Below are 22,722 nucleotides of genomic sequence, written 5' to 3' on the forward strand. Positions count from 1 at the left end.
CCCAGGCCGGGGTGTGCTGAAGAGACCGTGGCTGGGGACACTGGTAAACGCTGGCTGCGGCGGGTTGCAGCATGGGGCAGTGTGGGGGGAAAGAGCTGAACTCGGGCTGTAGGAACCTAACCTTGGGCAGCAGTGATTGGAACATGGGTGGTATTGGGGAAAGCCCTTAGCCAGCAGCGAGGAGGCTTACTTGGAAAACCCAGGCAGCAGAGACTTTTCCACTGGGCAAGGACATGGTTGAGGGGTGGGGCTTGAGGGATTTGGGCAGAGGCAGAGGGAGGGCGTGGAGGGGGAGAACCTCCGGTGCTTATGGGCGGCTCAAGAACGGGCATGCAGCTAGAACTCAAGCGGCAGCTGTGGGAGAGATGACCTTGAACATGATGGTTTGAGACCCGGGAGCAGGGACCTCAGGCTTGAAGCCGGCCCCCGCTCTTAGGGTGGGGTGGAATCATCTGGGCAGTGGGCAAGGAGGCCACTGCCTGAGCCCCTCTGCGTGGCTCCCTACCCCCCACCCAGGAGGAATACAGCAGCCCTGTGGCCCCCAGTGGCTGGGGCCAACCAACACTTGGGCTCAGAATCTCTCCCGCGGATCCCAACTCCTTGGTTTAAATGTTAACATCATTTCTGATTAAAAACAAACAAACAAACACAAAACTCCCAGTTCCGACCACGAAGGGCAGGAAAACAAGACTTAGAGGGCTGAGCTCTGAGTCATTTCTGCTTCCAGTTTCCATCTGTGAACGCAGCCCCATCACCACAAACCTGCCGGTGTCGCACTTGCAGGATGCCCCCTCCTTCCCAGGAAGTCCTCCCGCTAGGCAGACACCGCTCCTCCATAGAGCTATGCCGGCCCTCGGCAGACACCTCCCGGGGACACAGATCCCAGCACCCGCTGCTTGCCCTCCCATCGCGTCAGTGACCTTCTGGAGATCGGGCCGAGCTACAGAAGAGGTTCCAAAGATGAAAGCCTTTGATGTGGTGACGGACTGCTGGGACAGATGTTAGGAGCTGCTGGAGCTCCCCGATAGCCCTGTGCTGTCCACTCTGGCTGGCTCTGCTGGCAGGGAGGGAATGTGCCCCAGGGCCTTGCTTTGCGGGAGAGGGGGTGACGGTGGGTCTATTTGATGGGGTGAACACAGCACAAGGGCAGAGTGAGGAGATCTGCTGTGTCACCATACTGCTCTGTGACCTGAGGGAGGTCATTTCTCTAAGCCGCCTTTCCTCATCCTTAAAATGGGAAGAATGGAAGTGACTTTTCAGTTCCTTCTCTGAATCAATAGTCAGTCCTGGGAGATGAGGCAGATTAGACAAGCAGCAGATTTTTTTTGTTGTTCATCGAATTGTGGTAAAAATATATATAACATGACAGTTACATTTGGACCATTGTTTTCATTCTTTATTTTAATTGTGGTAAAATATGCACAAAATTTACAACCGCGGCCATTTTTAAGTGTACAATCCAGTGGCATTAAGTACATTCCACAATGTTGTACGACCATCACCACTGTTCATTCCAGAACTTTCCCATCCTCCCAATCTGAAATTCTACCCGCTGAGCAATAACTCACCCCTCCCCATCAGCCCTGGCAATCTCTATTCTACTTTCTCTCTCTATAAATGTGCCTCTTCTAGGTACCTCATTTAAGTGGAATCATAAGATTTGTCCTTTTGTGTCTGGCTTATTTCATCAAGCATGTTTCCGAGGTTGATCCGTATTGTAACATACATCAGAATTTCATTCCTCTTTAAGGCTGAATAATATTCTCCTGTATGTATATCCTGCTTTTTCTGCTGATGGACACTTGAACTGTTTCCACCTTTCAGGACTGTGATTCATGCTGCTGTGGACATTGGCATACACGTGTCTGTTCACATCTCTGTTTTCACTTTTGGGTGTATACCTAGGAGTAGAATTATTGGATCTTATGATAGTTCTATGTTTAGTTTCTTGAGGAACCACCAGACTATTTTCCCTTGAGATTACTCTCACATGAAGGCACTGCCATGAGTGGGTGCTCGAGAATTCCATGGAGAAGTAGCTCGAAACCACGTGGGTTCAGAGAGGTCACCCATACCCAGGGCTCCTGCTTCTGGAGTGTATTACCTTGTGGCTGGAAAGTGGCTACGAAGAAAAATCATTTTCTCTCCTGTTCACTTGTCTGGAATTTTAGAAATGGTGGTGATATGGGCATACATTTCTGATTTCATCGATAGAACAAAACCCCAACCAGCACTGGATGAGGACTGGGGAAAAGGGCCGGGGGTTTAATTGGAAGGGCAGAAAGGTGGATGACCCTAAGACTGAAGCTCTCAAAACCCTGAGCGGAGTTACAGGATGGCCTAGGTCAGGTGGGGAGAGGCCAGCGGAGCGAGTGAGCCGATGAGCTGACCCAGCCCTGAGCTACTCTGAATCCAGATTAGGTCTGGCTTCAGAACTGGCTCAGTTCTCCTTGCTAGCTTCGGCAGTGAACTTAAGCTTCACAAGTTCAGCTTTCTCATTTGTAAAATAGGGACATTATGAAAGTCAGGAATAAAACCACATCCGTGAGATGATTCCCACAGCGCCTGGCCCTCAAGCTTGGTATAGCTCAGGAAATTAGCTGACTGTGTTCCTTCCTCAAGCCTTGAGCAGCATACTTGGGGGCTGTGTTAGCCTGGGAAGCCCCTCCCTCCCCTCCCAGCTCTAGAAACCTGCTCTGATGCAGTTTGCATTTTGGTGGCTATTCTAGAACTTAGCTGTTGCCTTTCTACAGTTTCCTTTTTTCTCAAGTGCTTTATCTTTTGGGGACTGGCAGATAGGCCTACTTGTATGTACAAAACTGACTTTTAAGCAAAGGGTACGTTCTTTGCTTAAAAAATTTAAAAAACAAAGCACTAGAAAACCTGTTATTCTGGACCACACTCTTCAAGATGCCTTTGGAAATGAATACACTTTGTTAGTGATCCCACTTCTTTTACTGAAAAGGGTTCACTCTCCAGGCAAGATAGAGCAGGACCGCAGGAGAAGCGCTGTGAAGGTACTGGAGGCCGTCACCTTACATAAATATAGATCGTTAGCATTAATCATAAATACAGAAAGTTAGAGGTCTGATAAATGAGCTCAAATCAAAGTAGAAAGATATTTCTCTCTTCCCCACCATTCTCTGCTCTGCCTGGTGCTCAGCTCAGCTCATCCTTGCTGATTTAATTCAATGAGCCGACCTGCAAACACAGCCAGTGTTCCAATGATACAGACGAGCATGAAGACTCCGAGGAGAATGTGGTCCATTACCATTGCAACATACTTCCATTCCTCGGCCGCCTGGGAGAGAGAAAAGTGTTAACGTTTTCTTTAGGTGGTCATTAGAATCACAGTGTTCACGCTATGCGTGGTCTACAGCCCTCTCCATCTGTAGATTTCAAAGCCCTCGACACCCCTTGGCTGGCATGGTGATCTTTATCCTTCCGATAGGTTATTCCCAGTGGGATGGCTCAGGAAGCTGGCTTAGGGGTGGTCACCAAGGCCCATCGTGGGTCAGCAGCTGCTTCGTGAATGCCAGCCTACCCATCAAGACAAACCCATTCATCCGTGCTCAAGTATTTGATCTTTTAAGCCTGGATGTGTGGGACAAGCCACAGAACTTACGTTATTGGACTCCTGGTCTGACTTCATGGTCTCTGCGATGTATTTGACTCCTTCGATGGCACTTTTTACCTCTGGGTGTTTGATCAGCGGAGAGTGGAAACCCATAGGTGGAGGCACTGGCTTCCCGGAAATGTCAGAAATATCAATGTCTTCTGTAAAAATCTTTTTGTCTTGTTTTTCTCTAGAGGGTCTTTTCATTGTGGAGAAGAACATGATATTTGGGATAGTGTCGATAAAAACCTAACAGAAGAAATCCACGCATGAGAATTATTGTGAGCAGGGCAAGTAGCAAACTCTGACTTTGAATTAGCAACGTGAGTCTAGGCACAAGTCATTCGGCTTCTCTGGGCCGTAGCCTCTTTGTCCTTAAAGCAAAAGGACTCTACTAGATTTTCTCAAAGATTTCTTTAGGCATATCTTGTGGCCTGTCAAATTACTAAGGTAAGAGACATGACTCTGTAATGTGAGCAGTTCGCCACTGGAGGGAGCCTGTGTGCAGCTATTGGACTCCATGACAAGCCAATGATGCTTACCCTTCCAGCCCAGCTCTAGGTACTGGCTTCTTTCAAAGCCATGTGTTAGCAGGATAATATGGTTAAAGAAAAGGTCTTTCTGGCTAAGAGAACATATAAGTCTCCAAAACAGCTCCTCTGTTTTCTTCCATTTCTTGTTCCTGAAGAAATGCAACATAGGGGTTGCCAGGAGTCATGTGAGTCTTTACAGATACAGGGACTGACTGTCTTCCCAAAAGAATACATTGCAAGCAGTAGTGTCTCTGTCAATTCATGACAAATCTTTTGCATGCTACAGAAGAGACCCTGAACACTAGTGTCTCTGTGAAGTTTTATTTAAAAACTGACATATTGGAAATGTTAACACATTTTAAATTTCAATAATGTAAATATTTGAGACCATGTTCCTCGGTGAAACTCACTTTTTGACAATTTCTTGTCAAGCACCCCTCCATCTCTAGTCCTTATTCTACTCTCAGCAGATGATTTTTTCCCAGCAAAAAATAAGCAGTCTGTTCAGAGTTTGGAAGACATACAAACAGAAATCTCAAGAATTTCACAACCTTTGAATAAAAAGACAGTGATTTATTCACCTTCTCTAATCACAGAGATTATTTGAGCTTGAATTTGGAGTGGGCTGTAGTAATTCTGTTTTTCTTCTGTGTCTGGGGAGGCTACGTGAGTTATTTATTCCTAGAAAGAGGCTAAAGAAAGTTCCTTCCAGAAATCCCCCCAAAATCCCCAAAAAGGACTTTCAGTTCCTAAGTACCCACAAATGTGAGCCAGAATTCCATTGGCCCCCTGGAAGGAGAGACGTTCTCGTGGGCAAGAGATGGCAGGGCCTCGCTCACTCACCTTGCGTACCCAGTTGGGCATGACGTGGGTGCTGGGGGAGCGGTGGTGTGTGTTGATGACAATGACGGTGATGATGATAGACGCGATGACAAACACCATGGTGAACAGCATGTATTTCCCAATCAAGGGCACAGCACTGGAGGTGGAGGGGATCAGCTCCACGATGACCAGGAGGAACACGGTTAAGGACAGCAGGACCGAGATGCTCAGAGTCATCTTCTCTCCTGGACAAGATGAAGAAGAAATCCGACCGCTCATGTGTTAGGGGCTGAGTTGCCGTATCCTTCCATTTTACACATGGAAGCCCTAAGCCTCAGCACCTCCGTGACTGTGTTTGGAGATGAGGCCTTGAGAGAGGTAATTAAGTCAAAATTAGTTGATTAGGGAGGGCCCTCATGCCGGATGACTGTGTCCTGATGGGAAGAGGAGATTAGGACAGAGACACAACAGAGAGGAGAGACCCGGTGAAGACGGGGGGAGAAGACAGCCACCTGCCAGCCAAGGAGAGAGGCCTCAGAGGAAGCCAAACCTACTGACACCTTGACCTCCAGAACTACGCGGAAATAAGTTCTTGTTTAAGCCACCCAGTCTGGGGTACTCTGTTATGGCAGCCCTGGCCAGCTCATATACCACAAAACCCAAGGCTGAGAGCAATGGGACCCTCATGTTGCCAGGGCAATTTCTTGGGCAGAATGAGACCTTATGCACCTTAGCTCTGCTGACAGTGGCAGGTGGCAGGCATTTCCATGACAGGCCGCTGAGGCAACCAGTGGGTGCTTGACCTCACATCCCAGAATTCTGTGGCTTGCTGGAATTCAGGGAACCAAGTACACCTAGCTGTGTGACAAGTTAGATTCCGGGTGGCAGTTTTCTGTCTGTAGCAGAATGTCATGAGCCTTCCAAAACAGAACCTGACCTGCTTGTTACCCAGCAGACGGATGGGCAACCCCAGAAGTACACGTGTAATTTCCTTGCTATGGGAGGAAGCTGCAGGACCAAAGCCAAGAAAAGTTCAAAACCAAGGAACTACTTTTTCACATTCATCTAAGAGAATAATTTTGTTTTTTTCTTTTTCCGTCTTTCACATTAAGGGGCCAGTGATTTCCTTGCCCCAACTTCTTTTCACCAAGCCCTATAATTTCAGGATGAATAATTCCCTGTTAAGTCTTGATATGGCAAGCGAGAGAGGGGCTGAATGGCACTGGGATATTTTTGTGGGGACGGACCACCTGAGAAGCAGTTAGACAGCCTTTGGAAGGGACTTTCTTTGAGCTGGTCTTGCTGTTTGTTTTGGGAAACCCTCGTGTTGCTCTGTTCTCTTCCCATACCTGATGCTTCCCGATGCTGTGAGTATCTGTGGGATACAGAGTGGAAGTACAGAAGCAACGACCAATTCTACCTAGTTAGGAGAAGTCTACCTAGTGGGGAGGAGAGTCTTCAAAAGTGAAAAAGAATACTTGGGGCACCTGGGTGGCTCAGTCGTTAAGCATCTGCCTTCGGCTCAGGTCATGATCCCAGGGTCCTCGGATGGAGCCCCGCATCAGGCTCCCTGCTCATCAGGGAGCTGGCTTCTCCCTCTCCCACTCCCCCTGCTTGTGTTCCCTCTCTCACTGTGTCTCTCTGCCAAATAAAGTAATAAAACCTTTTAAAAAAAATAAAAGTGGAAAAGAGGACAGAATTATAAATACGAGCTACTGATCAAGTTACATCAAGTTTCTCGATTGATAATAAGAGCTAACATTTATCAAGCATTCTTACTGTTCTAAATGCTCTTCAAGCACAAACCATTTCACGCTTACAGAAACTCTGATTCACTTCCATATTGCCCTGACTGGCATTTTCTCTCTTCACTTTAAGAAGCTTCAGTTGATTAGAAAGTTGAAAAAAATTTGTATTTGTAATCATTTGTTTAAAAACACAGTCATAGGGGCGCCCGGACGGCTCAGTGGGTTGAAGCCTCTGCCTTCGGCTCGGGTCATGATCCCAGGGTCCTGGGATCGAGCCCCGAATCGGGCTCTCTGCTCGGCAGGGAGCCTGCTTCCTCCTCTCTCTCTGCCTGCCTCTCTGCTTACTTGTGATCTCCGTCTGTCAAATAAATCAATAAAAATCTTAAAAAAAAAAAAAAAACCCCACCCACAATCCTAAGTACAACGTGCACCCTGTGGGGCAAATCTATTTTTTTTTTTTTTTAAGATTTCATTTCATTTTTTTTTTTTTAAGTAATCTCAACACTCAATGTTGGGCTTGAACTTACAACCCCGAGATCAGGAGTTGCATGCTTTCCCGACTGAGCCAACCGGGTGCCCCTTGTGGGCCACATTCTGCCTTATTCTCTACTGTGACCTTGATGGGTGACAGTTGTTCAGTATGTGGAATGAGCAAGTGCATATGAATCCTTTTTTTTTCCTTGTTGGAAAGTTGAACTTAGACGTGTGTGTGTGTGTGTGTGTGTGTGTGTTCTTTTATCATTTTGATACAATTTTACCGGTCATAAGTTTGAGGACTGTCTGTATCACCTTTTCCCCTTCTTGGTTGTCCTAAATCGTTTATGAGCAGTGACTTCAAGCAGGCACTTCCCCTTTTCTGCGGATGGTTGGTATTTGGTGAAATTATGTCACAGGTGTGATTACCCAGTAGGAGGTAAGGAAGCTGTCCAGGCTGATATGTGAGAAAGAATTGCTACTTGGGAAGCATGGTCTTGTGTATAGAGATGCTGCCATCTGGAAAACGGGAATGCCAAAGCTATTTTCAAGTGGCAAGCAGTGAGGAAAAGACGCAGGACTTGGATTAATCAGTATATAGTCTGCGGCTTCATAGGGGACGTGACATGAGGGTGTCTGTGACCCAGGCCTTACCCAGCACATTCCTGGGCACACACTAGATTTTTCGGCAAGGAGGCACTGGTGGTCATTCACATTACCCAGACTGAGCTGTGCACGTGCGCCTCTGAGGTCATGTTCAACTCTGCCTGCCCTGTGGTCTGCGCCAGCCGAGAGCTCTAGCCACAGACACTCACCACTGAACAGGGAGACCATAAAGGCGTCCTCCCAGGGATGATGCTTTGGGCGTGTCTGCCTGTATTTGTTTACTGGCCCATGATTATTCCTGGTTTCCCCCCACATAGCAGCACGAGATCCGCCCGCGGCAGCAGCTGCAGCCACCGCCCTGGCACCCACCGGAGTCTGTGGGCAGGTAGAACACCAGGCCAGTTAAGAAGGAGAAGAGCAGGCAGGGAATGATGACGTTGACGATGAAGTAGAGGGGCAGGCGCTGCATGACAAAGTGGTAGGTGATGTCCAGGTAGGGGGTGGAGGGGCAGCAGGCGTAGAACACCCAGTGCTTCCAGCCCCGGGACTCCTTGATCACCCACTCTCCACTCTCCATGAAGTTGCTTAGGTCTGGTTGGTCGCTTTCCTGAGAAGATAAAATGAAACTGTGAAACCCCAGCTGTGTCCCCGTGGAGGAGAGGCGGGTTTCACACTCGGCTGTAATAAAACAACAGATTCCAGGGCTGTTGGGACTGGAATGGAACCCAGAAGGTCACTTCCGATGTGGGGTCTTAGATCCTCTCCTATAAAGTAAGGGGGGGGCGGGGTTGAATCACTGGGGTTCTCCGTGTTGACCACACCTTCAAGTCACTTGGAAAGTTGACAACATATGGGTGCCGTAGTCCCACCCCAGACTGATTAAGCCAACATTCCTGGGACCAAGCCAATTTATGTAAGAACCAGATGGTTCTCATGTGTTCTCAATTGAGAACTGGTGAATTCGATGGCCCCCAAAGGTCTAACTGGTGCTGAGAGTCTGGGACTCTGGAGGGCCAGAGCTGGACACCTGGACGGTGCTCCTCCTGCGTCCAGCCCCGTCTGTCCCTCGAGGGTGACGCCTACCGGGTTGATGGCCACCACCGAGCCGTCGTAGGTCCAGGTGCCCAGCTTCATGCTGCAGTTCTGTTCATCAAAGGGAAAGTGGGTGACGATGATCTCACAGTAGCTTTTGAAGATGGCCGGGGGTGTCCATGTGATGTGGCCAGTGTAGTCCAGGAGCACTTTGGTGAACTTGACAATGGCAAAGTCACCATCTGCACTGCAAGCGGAATCAAAGAGGAGCGTGACTCCAAGTGACGGATGAGCCTTCGTTTGTGCTCGGGGATGTTAGCGGGAGACAGCTGTTAATTATTCAGGTGCTAATTATAGATGCTTTCATTCGGGCAGTGTCACTCTTTATTCATGGCAACGTTTCCCAAATTTGTCTGGTAATCGCTGGGGTGCTTGTTTAAAATACAGATTTCTGAGCACCATCTAAGCACTAAATCAGAATATCTGGGGAAGAACCTAGGAATCTAGAGCTTTAAAGAAATAACAGGTGACACTATATACCAGATGTTTTCTTCCCAGTCCTCAGTAGCATTTGTAATGTTAATCTCTCATCTATCCCTTCCCCAGTGTTCTTTGGAAGTTAACTGGAGGAAAAAAAAAAATAGGAATTTTAAACAAAAACATGTCCAGTGGTTCATTATTGTGGTAAACAGGTTAAAAAAGGGCTCTGCTTTCTTTTGCACAAGTATCTAGGACTCAGTAGGGTAGAGTCGCAAACTCAGATGCCTCCAGGCCCAGGCAGGTGAGGAAGGGGTGAGGGGTGAGGGGAGAGCCTTCTCTCCTCTGAGGAAGGTGCCACTCGGCTGTGGAGTCTGCTTGTGAGGGAAGGCGTGATGCTCACAGATACTGGGAATCTTCCTTGGGACCTAGAGATCTAGAATTTTTTAATCCAAAGTTTCCATGCTTTTGAATAAGGGATTTTTCTAGAGAGACTAGAACTCCAAAGTTTAATGTGATACTGTTCAATTTTCAAATGTTGGCACTGATTTCTCATCTAAAAAAATCCACCATGGTAAAGGGGAGCCTGGGTGGCTCCGTTGGTTAAGCGTCTGCCTTCAGCTCAGGTCCTAATCCCAGGGTCCTGGGATGGAGCCCTTCGTCTCACCCCTCTAACCCTCCCTGCCCTTCTCCCTCTGCCCCTCCGCTTGTGCTGTCTGTCTGTCTGTCTGTCTCTCTCTCAAATGCATAAGTAAAATCTTTAAAAAAAAATAATAAATAAATAATCCACAGTGGTAGGTAATGAAAAATAATGAGCCACTTCTGCAGGCCTTATTCAGTGGGCAGTCCACTTGACCCCAGACAGCCCGTGTTGTGGGGCCCCCGGCAAAGGTATTAGAATAGGTGTTGAACAGGGGACGTAGGGCCTATATTGGTGCCTCACTTCATAAATCAAGAGATTTTCTTCCTACTGGATTTTTCCTGGGGTGAAGGTGAGGCTCTCTCCAGAAAACTGCAGTTCTGGACCTTCCCCAAAGGGCCCCAAAGAGCAGAGGACCACAGGATCACCCAGATCTGTCTCCATAAGCAAGTCAAACAAGGTTCTCTCCCCTGCAGGCGTTCCCGAGCAAGCTTATCAAGAGGACCCCAGGACTTTACTTGCTTCTCTTAGATTCTTACTGAAAAAGAAACTTCCTAACAGCCCAGGCACTCTGCTCTATCAGCGTATTTGTCCAAGAGGGTTACACAAACAATTGGCTAATCGGGCTCGAGCTTGAATCTCAGGTTGTCACTGGAAAATCTGTAGTAGAAAATCAAAGTGGGAGGGTCGGCCTTAAGGGGGGGTCATTTCCGTTCACAAGGCCTTGCCAACCTCCCCGGTCAATGCTCGAGAAGGCGCAGCCCGCTTGCCCAGCCCCTCGCTGTAGACCGCCAGCCTGTAAGCCCTCCAGGCCGCTGGCGGATGCTCCTGCCTGGGAAGGACGCTCTTTGAAATGAGCATTCCCTGACAAATGAAGGGCGTATGATAATGAACCTGTCATTAAACCAGAGTGTCTCGCATCACATTATAATTTCACTATGTGCAGTCTGTCACGGAGCCCAGTGGATGGGTGACGCCGGCCTCCCGGCCATGGGCAACACGCGATGTCTCGGGCTGCCGTGGGGATGTGATGGATAGCCACCCCCGGAGGTTCAGACCTATCGGGAGGACGGACATGGGATTCCGAGGAACTCGATTATATGAATTTGGGTTCCTTGGATAGTTGCCACACAGCCTTCAGGAGCGCTCAGGAATTAAATGTCCCCCACCCCACAGCCCCGATTCAATTTGGCTCTGATAATTGTTTCTATTCATAACATGAGACACCATATGGCATCCCTAGCATGTCAACTTGGCTCTTGGTTTTTAAGGGTTATTTAATGGGAACAGTGGTGAGAGGCATACTGAGAGTGGCAGCCCTTCCGAGAGGGCCCTTGGGCTCCCTCTGCCCCCAGAATGTCCCCCGCCCCAGCTTGTTTCGCTTACTTGTTATAGAGCACGAGGTCTGGGCGCCAGATCTTTTCCGAGGGAATGTGGATTTTTTTCACGCCGCCATAGTCGTCTGGGTTCCATTTCAGATTGTAATCCACCCATTGCTAGAAATGAAGACGTTTCACTACTAAGAGGAGCTAAAAACATTGTTTTAAAAATCTGAAGTTATCAAGAGGCGTCTGTCTGGGTGGCTCAGCCGGTGACGCAGCCGGCTCTTGATCTCAGCTCGGGTCATGATCTCAGGGTCGTGGGATCGAGCCCTGAGCCGGCACAGAGTCTGCTGGAGACTTCCTTCTTGCTCTGCCCCAACTCCCTGCCCTCTCTCTCTCTCTCTCTCTGTGTCTCTCAGCTCAAGAAATAAAATCTTCATAAATAAATAAATAAAGTTATCAAGAGTCCTGATGGTACAATAGTTCAGATATTGACCAAAACTGTGCTCCAGTAACAAAAGTTTGATTCAGAATTCAGCTTCCACTTTAGTAAACGGTAACAGCAAACACTCTATAGCACTGACCGCCCCCCACCATGCACGCACTGCTGAGAGCATTTTAGATATATTCATGATGTAGTCTTCACAACAATCCTGTGAGGGAAGAGTGACTATTGACCCCATTTTACAGAAAAGAAACCAAAGGTACCCCAAGTCACACCACCGGGTGGCAGCACATCAGCCGTGCTGCCCCGCCCACCCCAGGAAAGGAGAATGACCTTCGTGAACATTCCCCTGGAGCAGCCAGCATCATCTTTTAAAAGTGCTCTGTTTTTTCCTACATTGTGAAAGTAATACACGCCCCATGTAGCCCATTTAGATGACACAATGTTATGAACTGAACCATGTCTCCCCAAAACTCGTATGTGGAAGTCCTAATCCCCAGTACCTCAGAATAGAACTTTATTTGGAGATAGGGTCTTTCTAGAGGTAATTAGGCTAAAATAAGTTCATTGAGGTAGGCTCTAATCCACTAAGGATTAGATGTATGTTCTTAAAGATGGGGACATTTGAAGACAGAAACATGTTCGAGAAGAATGCCATGGGGACATGCCGTTGGCCAACTCTATGCCAAGAAGAAAGGCCTGGAAGCCGAATCTCCCTCACAGCCCTCAAAAGGAACCAGTTCTGCCAATACCTGGATTTGGACTTTCGGCCTCAAGAACCGTAAAAGAACAAAATTTGTCTGTGGCTTTGTTACGGCAGTCTAGCAAAGCACAAAGTAAAACACACACATACACACACACACACACACACGCCCTGACAAATATGATCTTTAGTCCCACGACACCGAAATATTTTCTTGCGTCATGTTGGTATGCATCCCTGTTACCCAGATGGATCCCCACTCCAAGGACCGGGTTCAATTCCAGGGTGAAGACAGGCGACATCCGTGTACTTATTCAGCTGAATACCTGTTTCAGTCGCACGTTGGTTGTCACAATCTGATTTACTTCATCCTGAAAAAAAGGTCAGACTGCATCTTTAGTGGGGAGGCAGGGGGCCAAGGGACGGGGCCCAGGGTGAGGGGTATGGGGAGCCCCACGTGCCGCCGCCTCACCACGTTGATGAGCTGGATCAGCTGTAGGCCCACGGTGACCTCCACAACCTGGCGGTGGTCTTCTACCGGCCGCACCACGCTGTTGTAATCTTCAAAGAGCTTGGCCACCAGGCGGGTCTCATGTTCGGAGCCCAGGACGAGGCCAGCTGGGACAGCAAATGACACACACGCTGTCAGATCCCGCCCCCCACCCTCCCCCAACACTAACGTGAATCACTGAGGCATGACCCATGAATGGAAGGCGCGTGGGCCCCCTTGGTGGGAGGCTCCCAGTGCAGCTTTTACAGCCCTACATTCCTTTCCAGTGGCAGCTGCTGGTGGGGTCCCTTCCCAGCGGGGCGTGCCAGATTATCATGAACAGATGACATTCCTGAGCACAGCCGCTGGCTGGACTCGGGTTTGCTGGGTGCACATACACACAAAAGGAAAAATCCATGCACAAGCCTGTCTCCATATTTCAGGGTCTCGTCCCAGGGTCATGAGATCTCAAATCTCAGATCTCAAAATGCTAGGAATGCCAAAAATTGATGCCAGTTCCTACCCATTAGGATGGCAGAAATTTACAGAATGGAAAGCAGTGACTACCGGTAAAGTAGTGGAACCCTCATTTGTTGCTGGTGAGAAATGAAACATGTGGCCGGTCTGGGAGACAGTTTGGCACACAAGCTATATGCGGAGTGACCGTATGACCTAGCGATCCCACACCTAGGCACATCCCCCAAAGAACTGTCCACGCAGAGCCTTGTACACCAGTGTTTGTGGAAACCCTATGCATAAGAGCTAAAAGATGGAAGCATCTTTTAGTTTTAAGTGCCCATCAACAGATACACGGACGAGCAAACCAGGGCGTAGCCGTGCAGAGGAATGTTATTCACCCATAAAAAGGAAGGATTGATTTACACCACAGTGTGGACGAACTCTGAAAACATTGTGCTAAGTGAAAGAAATCAGACACAAAGGTGCACATATCATAGGATTCCATTTACTTGAAATATTCAGAATGGGTAAATCTGCGGAGAGAGCAGATTCCTGGCTAGTGGGACAGCGGGGATGGGAGAAGGGGTAGTAACTGTTAATGGGTATATGGGTATAGGCTTTCCTTCGGGCCGATGTTCTGGAACTGGATAGCAGGTATGTTGCATAACACTGTGAATGCACTTGATGCCACTGAATCATACACTTAAATACGGCAATTTTGGTAATGTGTATTTTACCAGGACAAATTCTATGTAGTGTGTTTTCCTGTAATTAAAAAAAAAAAAATCACTGCTGGCGAGTATGCATCCCTGTAAGGTTACAAAGAGTAAAAATCATGGGCTTTTCTGACCTGGATCTGATCACGCTACTATCTGGAGCGTGAGTGACTCCTAGGAATCTTTACTACGTTCTCCTTCAGGATGCTGAGCGATAGTATCTACTACTCTTGGACCCCACAGCCCTTTTGTGTCCAGTGTTACACGGTTCTCACCAGCCTCGCATGAGGCGGGCTGACGGCATTCTCACGAGAGATCCAAGAGGCTGGGAGAATTGTCCAAGGTCCTGCGGCTGGGGCAGAGCCTGGAGGCAGCCCCGCCATTTTGAACTCTGCTCCTGCACTAGCTCAAGATACCATGAGTGTGTCGTGGGCTGTCCTGGAAATTACACTGCTGCACCTAGCATTATTCCTATGAGAAAAAGTGTTCCCAATTCCATCAAGTGCCTCATGAAGGACCTTTGTAACTTAAGCCTTACACGGATTGGGGATTGCCTGTTCAGGGTTAGGAGAGGAAGCAGACACACGATCCACTTGCCGTAAGGCACGTAACCAGATCTCCCCTTTCCGCAGGTTATTGCTGAAGCCACCATACCTTCTCCTTGGGCCAAGGCAACTTGAAAAATGGAATGAATGAGATGCTTTCCTTTTTTCCCCAGTAGTGTTAACCTATTGCCTCGAAGACAGGTTATTATTTTTCTTTATTATTTGTCTCCTTGAAACTTCAGTTTGAAAGAGCTTGTCAACAAAATAATGAACTAAAAAGTAATTTCTTTTAAAATTTTTATTGATTAATAAAATCAGCATATCCAACTATTACATGGCAGACACTCTCCTGTGTGCTTTATATGTACTAACTCTCGGAATCCTCATAACTGAGTGGGGTACGTACTGTTCTTGCCCTTGCTATTTCACACCCAGAACTTTAGATCCTCTTGACATAATGATTCAATGATTCAAAACATGTTCATCATCCCCAAAACGTGTATTTTGTTGGTAGAGCTTCACGGATGGCCCTGTGTTTGTATTATCTTATTGAATCCTTATAATGATCCTGTGAGATCAGTCTCTACCCCTGGTTTACAAGGGAGACAACTGGCATTTGGACAGTTGAGACACGTGTTCGTGGTTCCCAGCCAGTTGGAAGTGGTGCTAGAAATGCAGGCAGTCTGACCCTGGGGTCTGTGCTCTTTACCACCTCCCTAAAGATAAAGGTATCATTTCCATTCGGATTTTTGAAGCTCTCAGTATAGCCTACATGTGTGCATTATGGCCTTCCTGGACTCTGTGTGTGGAACCCGTGATCTCACCTACCTCATTTCTAGATTCCCAAACTTTCTGAACCCAGAAGAATCCATTCAGCACTTACACATCTCACCTAAACCACCGGCCACCTACATTCAGCACCCTTCAGGTTTGCATGTTGTTCAAAGTCCCAGTTTTTGCTGTCACCCCATCGAGCCCCTGGGATGTGGCAATCCTCTGTCCTCCATACCTGTCCATCCTGGGCCCCTCCTGGTCCACACTGGGGGTAGGGCAGGACCCTGGCATGGGCCACCGAGTGCCTGGGCCACTGAGTTTGAAGCTACTGCTTTAGCCCTTCCTGGGCTGCTTATTTTTAAGTGACTGTTTATTCCCCATTGACAGGAAGAACATACTAGAAAGCATCAGATAGAGCAGATGGTCCACATTATAAAGCAGGAAAACTATGTGGCCAACTCTATGGTCTACTAGGGAGAAGGGGAAGACTGGGGAGAGGGGCCTCATCAGCATTCCAGGGACATTCCCTTCTTCCTCTCTCAGTCTCACAAATAACAAGGGACCCTGTTCCTTCCACAGTACATTTCTGAGGAATTTCTGTGGAGGTCTCCATGTCTTAGATTGGGTTGATTGGTGGTGGTGGTGGGTTTTTTTGTTGTTGTTGTTTTCCTTTTTCCTCCCCCAAACAGGGTAAAGTAAGAGAAAACATACAGGACTTTCTGTGATTCTGTTCCCAGCTCCAGTGTGGTCTGGATATCAGACCAGTTCTTCATAGAGTCAATGAATCACAGTAAATACTTCCTTCAAGACAGGGTATAAATTGATAAACATACAAATAAATAATGTCAAATTTTTCTTTTCTGCAAGAGCAGATGGGTGATCTTTATTCAGATGGTGGCAACATTAATTCATTCATCAAGTATATTATTGAGCACTTACTGTGGGCAAAGCATTGCTTTAAGAGCTTTGAGATATTCAGAGGTGAATCTGATACGAATCCTCTCTTTCTGCCCTCTTGGAGACAGACATGTGTCATTTACATAAATAGCTAGGAACAAGCTGGAAAGTAATATGCCATAAGAAAAATGGCCGTGAAATATTTAGGATTCCAGAGATGGAGGAGAGAAAGTGGTTGAAATCAAAGACGCTGCATAAGTAGAACAGAGATCATTAAGTGGTAAGCTAACATATGAAAAAGTGTCCCTGATGTGAATGCGAATTTTGTCTACAAAGAACTGAACCAGGGACACCGGGGTGGCTCAGTGGGTTAAGCGTCTGCCTTCGGCTCAGGTCATGATCTCAGGGTCTTGGGATCGAGCCCCGCATTGAGCTCTCTGTTCTGCGGGGAGTCTGCTTCCCCCTCTCTCTCTGCCTGCCTCTCTGCCTACTTGTGATCTCTCTGTCAAATAAATAAATAAAGTCTTTTGGAAAAAGAACTGAACCAGCCACCGTTTCAAAGTGTTCTTTTTGTACCATACTGGTTCAATTTGCATTTTTTGGAGGAACAGCCTGCTGGATTGGGCGAAAGGAATTCTGAAGTGGTACCAGTCACTTTGGCTAATTCTTATCTCAACCTGGCTCTGTACATCTTGCTACCTTTGGCAATTTCAGGCTGGGTTTTCTGACGAGGCACATCATAGACAGTCTCCAACTGGCCACATTCCAACATTCGTAAACTAAGTGACCCCAGGCGGGTCAGTTCACGTCTTTCAGCCTCAGATTCCCTGTAATAACAAATTGAAGTTGTGGGACTGCCTGATCTCGCTCTAAATTTCTGTGAGCCCCTATGTGAATTGATACCAGGAAACTCTAGGTTTGGTCTAAGTATACATCACATAACTTTTTAGATAGGTAAACATGTGTTTTCCAGAGGCCTTTGGTGTCCTGAGAGATCATTTAAGGATTTTCATGTGTAAGCTCATCACTTAAGAATTTTCATTGAGTGTAGTGTCTGCAGGCGCATAAGTGCACACACGTACACACATGTGCGCATACACACACACACACACACACACACACACACACACCGCACTACCACAAGCCAGTTTTGGTTGGATCAAGTCCAAATCCCACAGGCTGTAATTTATCTGAGCTTGGGCTATTTCCCCAAACTCCGCTCTTGGAAAACCTTAACAATAAAGCTGTTTACGTGTTTTGCCCAGAAGGTCTGTGTGTGTCAGAGCAGTATTAGAGAAGAGACATCACACTCTGTCAGCCGTCTTCTTTCTCAGGTGAGATGATATCACCAGTAAACTTTTATATGAAGCCACCAGCACACATCCCCTACTTCCCCCCACCGGAAGTCTGGGATTCAGGATAGCGTTTCAGCTGCTGTGTGCTGACACATTCCGGAGGGGAATGCAGGTCAAGGGCTGTGCAAGGTTTTATAGTTTCAATTCCAACCCAAACCTACATAGAGTAAAAGAGTAGGGCAGAAGTGCATTCATACGAACTTTTTTTTTTTAAACTGCTAAAGTTAAAAAAAAAAAAAAGACCAAATATTTAATCTCTTACGGAAAGAGCTTAGTTACAATTATTAATAGGTTTCTCTCTCCTGCACATGCAGCTGTCAATCAGGCCTCTTCATCATCAGAATTCTGCCAGAGCAGTAAAAGGAATGTTACCCAAATTGTAATTATAAGATGTCACTCCAAGTCCCTGTGATTGCTCTCGGATGGTCACAGGGGTGCTAGTCTGATCATACGGGTGAGGGGACGCCGGGCCCTGTGGCAGGAGGGGCCTGCATGTCTACTTTGTAGCCTCTGACCAGGTAGCTCCCAGTTTCACTGAATAACACAAACCAGAAATCATCCACAAACCAAATCAAGCCAACCAGAGAACTGACCGAAGAGCCTCAGGCTGATGAAGGCCTGCCATCCTGTGTTCCCAGGAGGAAGCAAGACCCTGGTCCCTGGGGATGGCTAATCCTTCAGCCTCACAGGAGAGCCCCTCGGCCCTGGCACTTACCTGAGCAGAGCCCGAGGAGCAGGAGGAACGGCCGGAGCTCCATGGGCTGTGGGCGCTGGTGTGGACTGGTGTGCGAGGGGTGGCCGTGTTGCTTGCAAAACGTCTCTGGCTGGGAGCTTGGCTGCTGGAGGCTTTGGAAAGAGAGTCGGCTCAGCGGAGCTATTGTCTTACACCACCTGTTCGTGGCAGGGACAGCTGGGCTGCCCAGAGCCCTGGAGCCCAGGGACTCGCCGAGGGCCTCCCAGTATTACAGGGTGCCTCGCTTTACATAACTGATAGACCCTTGGCGAGTTGCGTGTGAACCGCATTGGGTTTTAAATGCACCATGAGTTAGGTTTAATAATAAAAAGACAATGTGGAGTAGGGAATGAATTCTTTCAACTGGTGAGCAACCCCCCTCCTTTTTGTATAAACCAGACCCTCATCTAGGTGGATTGATTTGGATCAGGGCCCCCGAGTCTGAGTAGGTTGTCAGCTCTTTGTGTAAGACCCTGATCACCCTGAATCACGAGGTCCACATTCTACACACGGGACAGTTCATTTGCTCTGGTTCTTTCTAGGCTGAGAGGACATGGGGCTCTCGTGCGGAATGAGTTTGAGAAGACTGGAGTTGGCGCTGCTTCTCCTGTCGGGGAATTCCACGTTTGCTTGGGTTTGGTTTTTAACAAAGATGGCTTCTTCCATAAAACTGATTTTATTGGCCCCTGGAGCGGCCGTTCCTGCCTCTGTCTCTTGTGCTAGGCAATACCCGTCCCATGGTGCGCCATTAGCAGGAGCTAACTGCCTGCCTCCCAAGGACGGTCATTCAAGTGAAGCATAATGAGCGACAAAGTGTCCCACTGCGTGAGCACTTGTTCCGGCTCCTCCTCTCTTCGTCCATTCTCTGCCTACTCTCGCTCAGGGAAGAATGGTTCAACTTTATAATTTCTTTGTTAATAAACAACCACCACCCTAAAAGCCAGAAGTTAGTAATTGCTCAGCTGAAGCGTATTTGTACCAAAATGGAAAGGAAGCAGTTGTTTAAAGAGACCCTGCCTGTTCCTTCCTTTTGCCCAAATTGAATCAGGTGAGGAAAGTCCCTCATGTCCAAGGACAGTATCCTGACCACTCTGCCCATTCTAGTGAGTCCAAGTGGGTCATTAGATAAAAGTTTTGGAAGGTACAGGAGAGGACTGCACATGGACATGATTTACATTTTTTTCTGTTTAAGTTGTGGGAGATCAGCTCACTAACCACTAAAAAACTGGTTCTCTCCTTTCCAGAGTATTGCACTCTGACGGCTTAGGAGAATCTCGATGGAGCCATGTGACTGAATTCTAGAAAATAAAATGTGAGGAGAAATTTTGAGCCTCACAAACCTCTCAGCAGAGCATGTCCATGCCCTCCTAGTCTTCTTTTTTTTTTTTTTTTTTAAACTTTAAAGTATCCAGTATCGGGCATCTGGGTGGCTCAGTTGGTTAAGCATCTGTCTTTGACTCAGGTCATGATCTCAGGGTCCTGGGATGGAGACCGCCATCGGGCTCTCTGCTCAGTGGGGAGGAGTCTGCTTCTCCCTCTGCCTCTGCCCCTGCTCCCCCTGCTTATGTTCTCTCTCTCTCAAAAAATAAATAAAATCTTTTTTTAAAAAAAGAAAGTATCTAGGGTCATTAATAGAGTGTTAATTAGTTTCAGGTGTACAATATAGTCATTCAACAACTCTTTACTCAGTGCTCGTGGTAAGTGTACTCTTCACCTTTTTCACCCATCCCCCCACTCATCTTCCCTCGGGTGACCATCTGTTCTCTACAGTTAAGGGCCGGTTTGGGGGATCTGTCTCTACTTGCTCCCCTTTGTTTATTTGTTTTGTTTCTTAATTCCACATATAAGTGAAATTGTATGTTCTTTCTTTTTTTTGACTGACTTATTTCACTTAGCGTTATACCCTCTAGATTCATCCATGTTATTGTAAATGGCAAAACGTCCTTCTTTCTTGTGACTAATATTCCGTGCGTGTATATGCCACTTCTTTTTTATCCATTCATCAGTCAGATGACATTTGGGCTGCTTCCATAATTTGGCTATTGTAAATAATGCTGCAAGAATCATAGGGGCGCATGTATGTTTTTGAATTAGTGTTTTTGCATCCTTTGGGTAAATACCCAGGAGTGGTATTATTAGATCATGGGGTAGCTCTATTTTCAACTTTTTGAGGAACCTCCATACCGTTTTCCACAGTGACAGCACCAGCTTGCATTCCCACCAGCGGTATCAGAGGGTTCCCCTTTCTCCGCATCCTCACCAACACTTGTTTCCTGTGTTGTTGCTGTTGTTTAAACATTCTGACCAGTGTGAGATGATATCTCATTGTGGTTCTGTTTTTTGTTTTTTAATTTATTTTATTTCATTTCATCTTTATATTTTATTTATTTGCCAGAGAGAGAGAGGCGTGCACACACAAGCAGGGGGAGCTGCAGGCAGAGGGAGAAGCGGCTCCCCCCGACCCCTCCGAGCAAGGAGCCCTATGCAGGGCTCAATCCTGGGACCCTGGGATCATGACCTGAGCCGAAGGCAGACGCTTAACTGACTGAGCCACCCAGGCGCCCCCTCATTGTGGTTTTCATTTGCATTTTCCTGATGACCAGGGATGTTGAGCATCTTTTCATGTATCTGATGGCCATCTACAAATCTTCTTTGGAGAAATGTCTGTTCATGCCTTCTGCCCATTTTTTTGGTTGGATTACTTGTTTTTTTGAGTTGTATAAGTTCTTTATATATTCTGGATACTAACTTTTTATTGCACATGTCATCTGCAAATATCTTCTCCCACTTGGTGGGATGTCTTTTAGTTTTGTTGATTGTTTCCTTACTGTGCAGAAATTTTTTATTTTGATGTAGTCCCAATAGTTTATTTTTGCTTTTGTTTCCCTTGCCTTGGGAGACATAGCCAGAAAAATGTGGCTATGGCCAGTGTCAAAATCCCCTCTTCTAGGATTTTTATGGTTTCAGGCCTCACATTTAGGCCTTTAATTCATTTTCAGTTTATTTTTGTGTATGGTGTGAGAAAGTGGTCCAGTTTCATTCTTTTGCAAGTAGCTGTCCAGTTTTCCTAACACCAGCTGAAGAGACTGTCTTTTTCCCATTGCATATTCTTCCCTCCTTTGTCAAAGATTAATTGACCACATAATCATGGTTGTCTTTCTGTGCTCTCTATTCTGTTCTATTGCTCTATGTGTCTCTTTTTGTGCCAGTACAATAGTGTTTTGATTACTATAGCTCTGTATTATATCTTGGTACCTGGGATTGTGATACCTCCAGTTTTGTTCTTCTTTTTAAAGATCGCCTTGGGTATTCAGGATCTTTTGTGGTTCCTACAAATTTTAGTGTTATCTGTTCTGTGAACAGTGCTGTTAGTATTTTGATAGGGATTGCATTTAATTTGTAGATTGCTTTGGGTTGTATGGACATTTTAACAATATGTGTTCTTCCAGTCCATGAGCATGGAATATCTTTCCATTTTTTTTGTGTTGTCTTCACTTTCTTTCATCAGAGTATAGCTCTTTGGGCTCCTTGATTAATTCCTAGATATTTTATTATTTTGATGCAATTAAAAATGGGATTGTTTTCTTAATTTCTCTTTCTGCTACTTCCTTATTAGTGTATGGAAATGCAATGGATTTCTGTACATCGATTTTGTATCCTGTGACGTTACTGAATTCCTCTATTAGTTCTAGTAGTTTTTTGGTGACGTCTTCAGGGTTTTCTATACATAATAGCATGTCATCTGGAAATAGTGAAAATATTACCTCTTCCTTACCAATTTGGATGTCTTTTATTTCTTTTTTTGTCTGATTGCTGTGGCTAGGACTTCCGGTACAATGCTGAATAAAAGTGGTGAGAGCAGGGGCACCTGGGTGGCTCACGTGGTTAAGCATCTGGTTCTCAATGTCAGCTCGATAACTTGACCTCAGCTCACCTTGATCTCAGGGTCATGAGTTCAAGTCCCATGCTGGGCTCCAGGCTGGGCATGGAGCCTACTTTTAAAAAAACAAATAAATAAATGCTGAGTGTTTATTCTTGTCTTATTCCTGATCTCAGGGGAAAAGCTGTTAGTTTTCCCCCATTAAGTATGATGTTAGTTGTGGGTTTTTCATAAATGGCCTTTATTATGTTGAGATATGTTCCTTCTAAATCTACTTTGTTAAGGATTTTTATCAAGAATGGATATTGTACTTTGTCAAATGCTTTTACTGCATCTGTTGAAATGGTCATATTGTTTTAATCCTTTCTCTTGTCTTTCTGTTTGTTTGTTTAGATTTTATTTTTAAGTGATCTCTGTACCCAGTACAGGGTTTGAACTTACAATCCCGAGATGAA

The 22,722-nt window shown here is 46.6% G+C and overlaps 1 protein-coding gene across 3 annotated transcripts; it reads right to left on the bottom strand.

Annotated features, from left to right (window-relative positions):
- Nucleotides 1-1,465: 1,465 nt before the first annotated feature.
- On the bottom strand, nucleotides 1,466-18,545 carry CHRNA1 (cholinergic receptor nicotinic alpha 1 subunit). Of its 3 annotated transcripts, XM_032355994.1 has the most exons (10): nucleotides 18,370-18,544; nucleotides 12,891-13,036; nucleotides 12,745-12,789; nucleotides 11,335-11,444; nucleotides 8,883-9,078; nucleotides 8,169-8,406; nucleotides 4,993-5,216; nucleotides 3,626-3,865; nucleotides 3,138-3,301; nucleotides 1,466-3,034 (listed from the first exon to the last, which is right to left on the bottom strand). In XM_032355994.1, exons 1-9 carry the CDS (start codon nucleotides 18,410-18,412, stop codon nucleotides 3,170-3,172), a joined length of 1,374 nt encoding a protein of 457 aa, XP_032211885.1. In that variant the 5' UTR covers nucleotides 18,413-18,544; the 3' UTR covers nucleotides 1,466-3,034; nucleotides 3,138-3,169. The 3 variants fall into 3 exon arrangements, with proteins under 3 accessions (XP_032211885.1, XP_032211886.1, XP_032211884.1); XM_032355995.1 differs by having other exon boundaries at nucleotides 1,466-3,301; nucleotides 12,894-13,036; nucleotides 18,370-18,545; XM_032355993.1 differs by having other exon boundaries at nucleotides 1,466-3,301.
- Between the last annotated feature and the right edge of the window lie 4,177 nt (nucleotides 18,546-22,722).

Source organism: Mustela erminea, chromosome 8 (assembly GCF_009829155.1).
Source record: "Mustela erminea isolate mMusErm1 chromosome 8, mMusErm1.Pri, whole genome shotgun sequence".
NCBI lineage: Eukaryota > Metazoa > Chordata > Mammalia > Carnivora > Mustelidae > Mustela > Mustela erminea.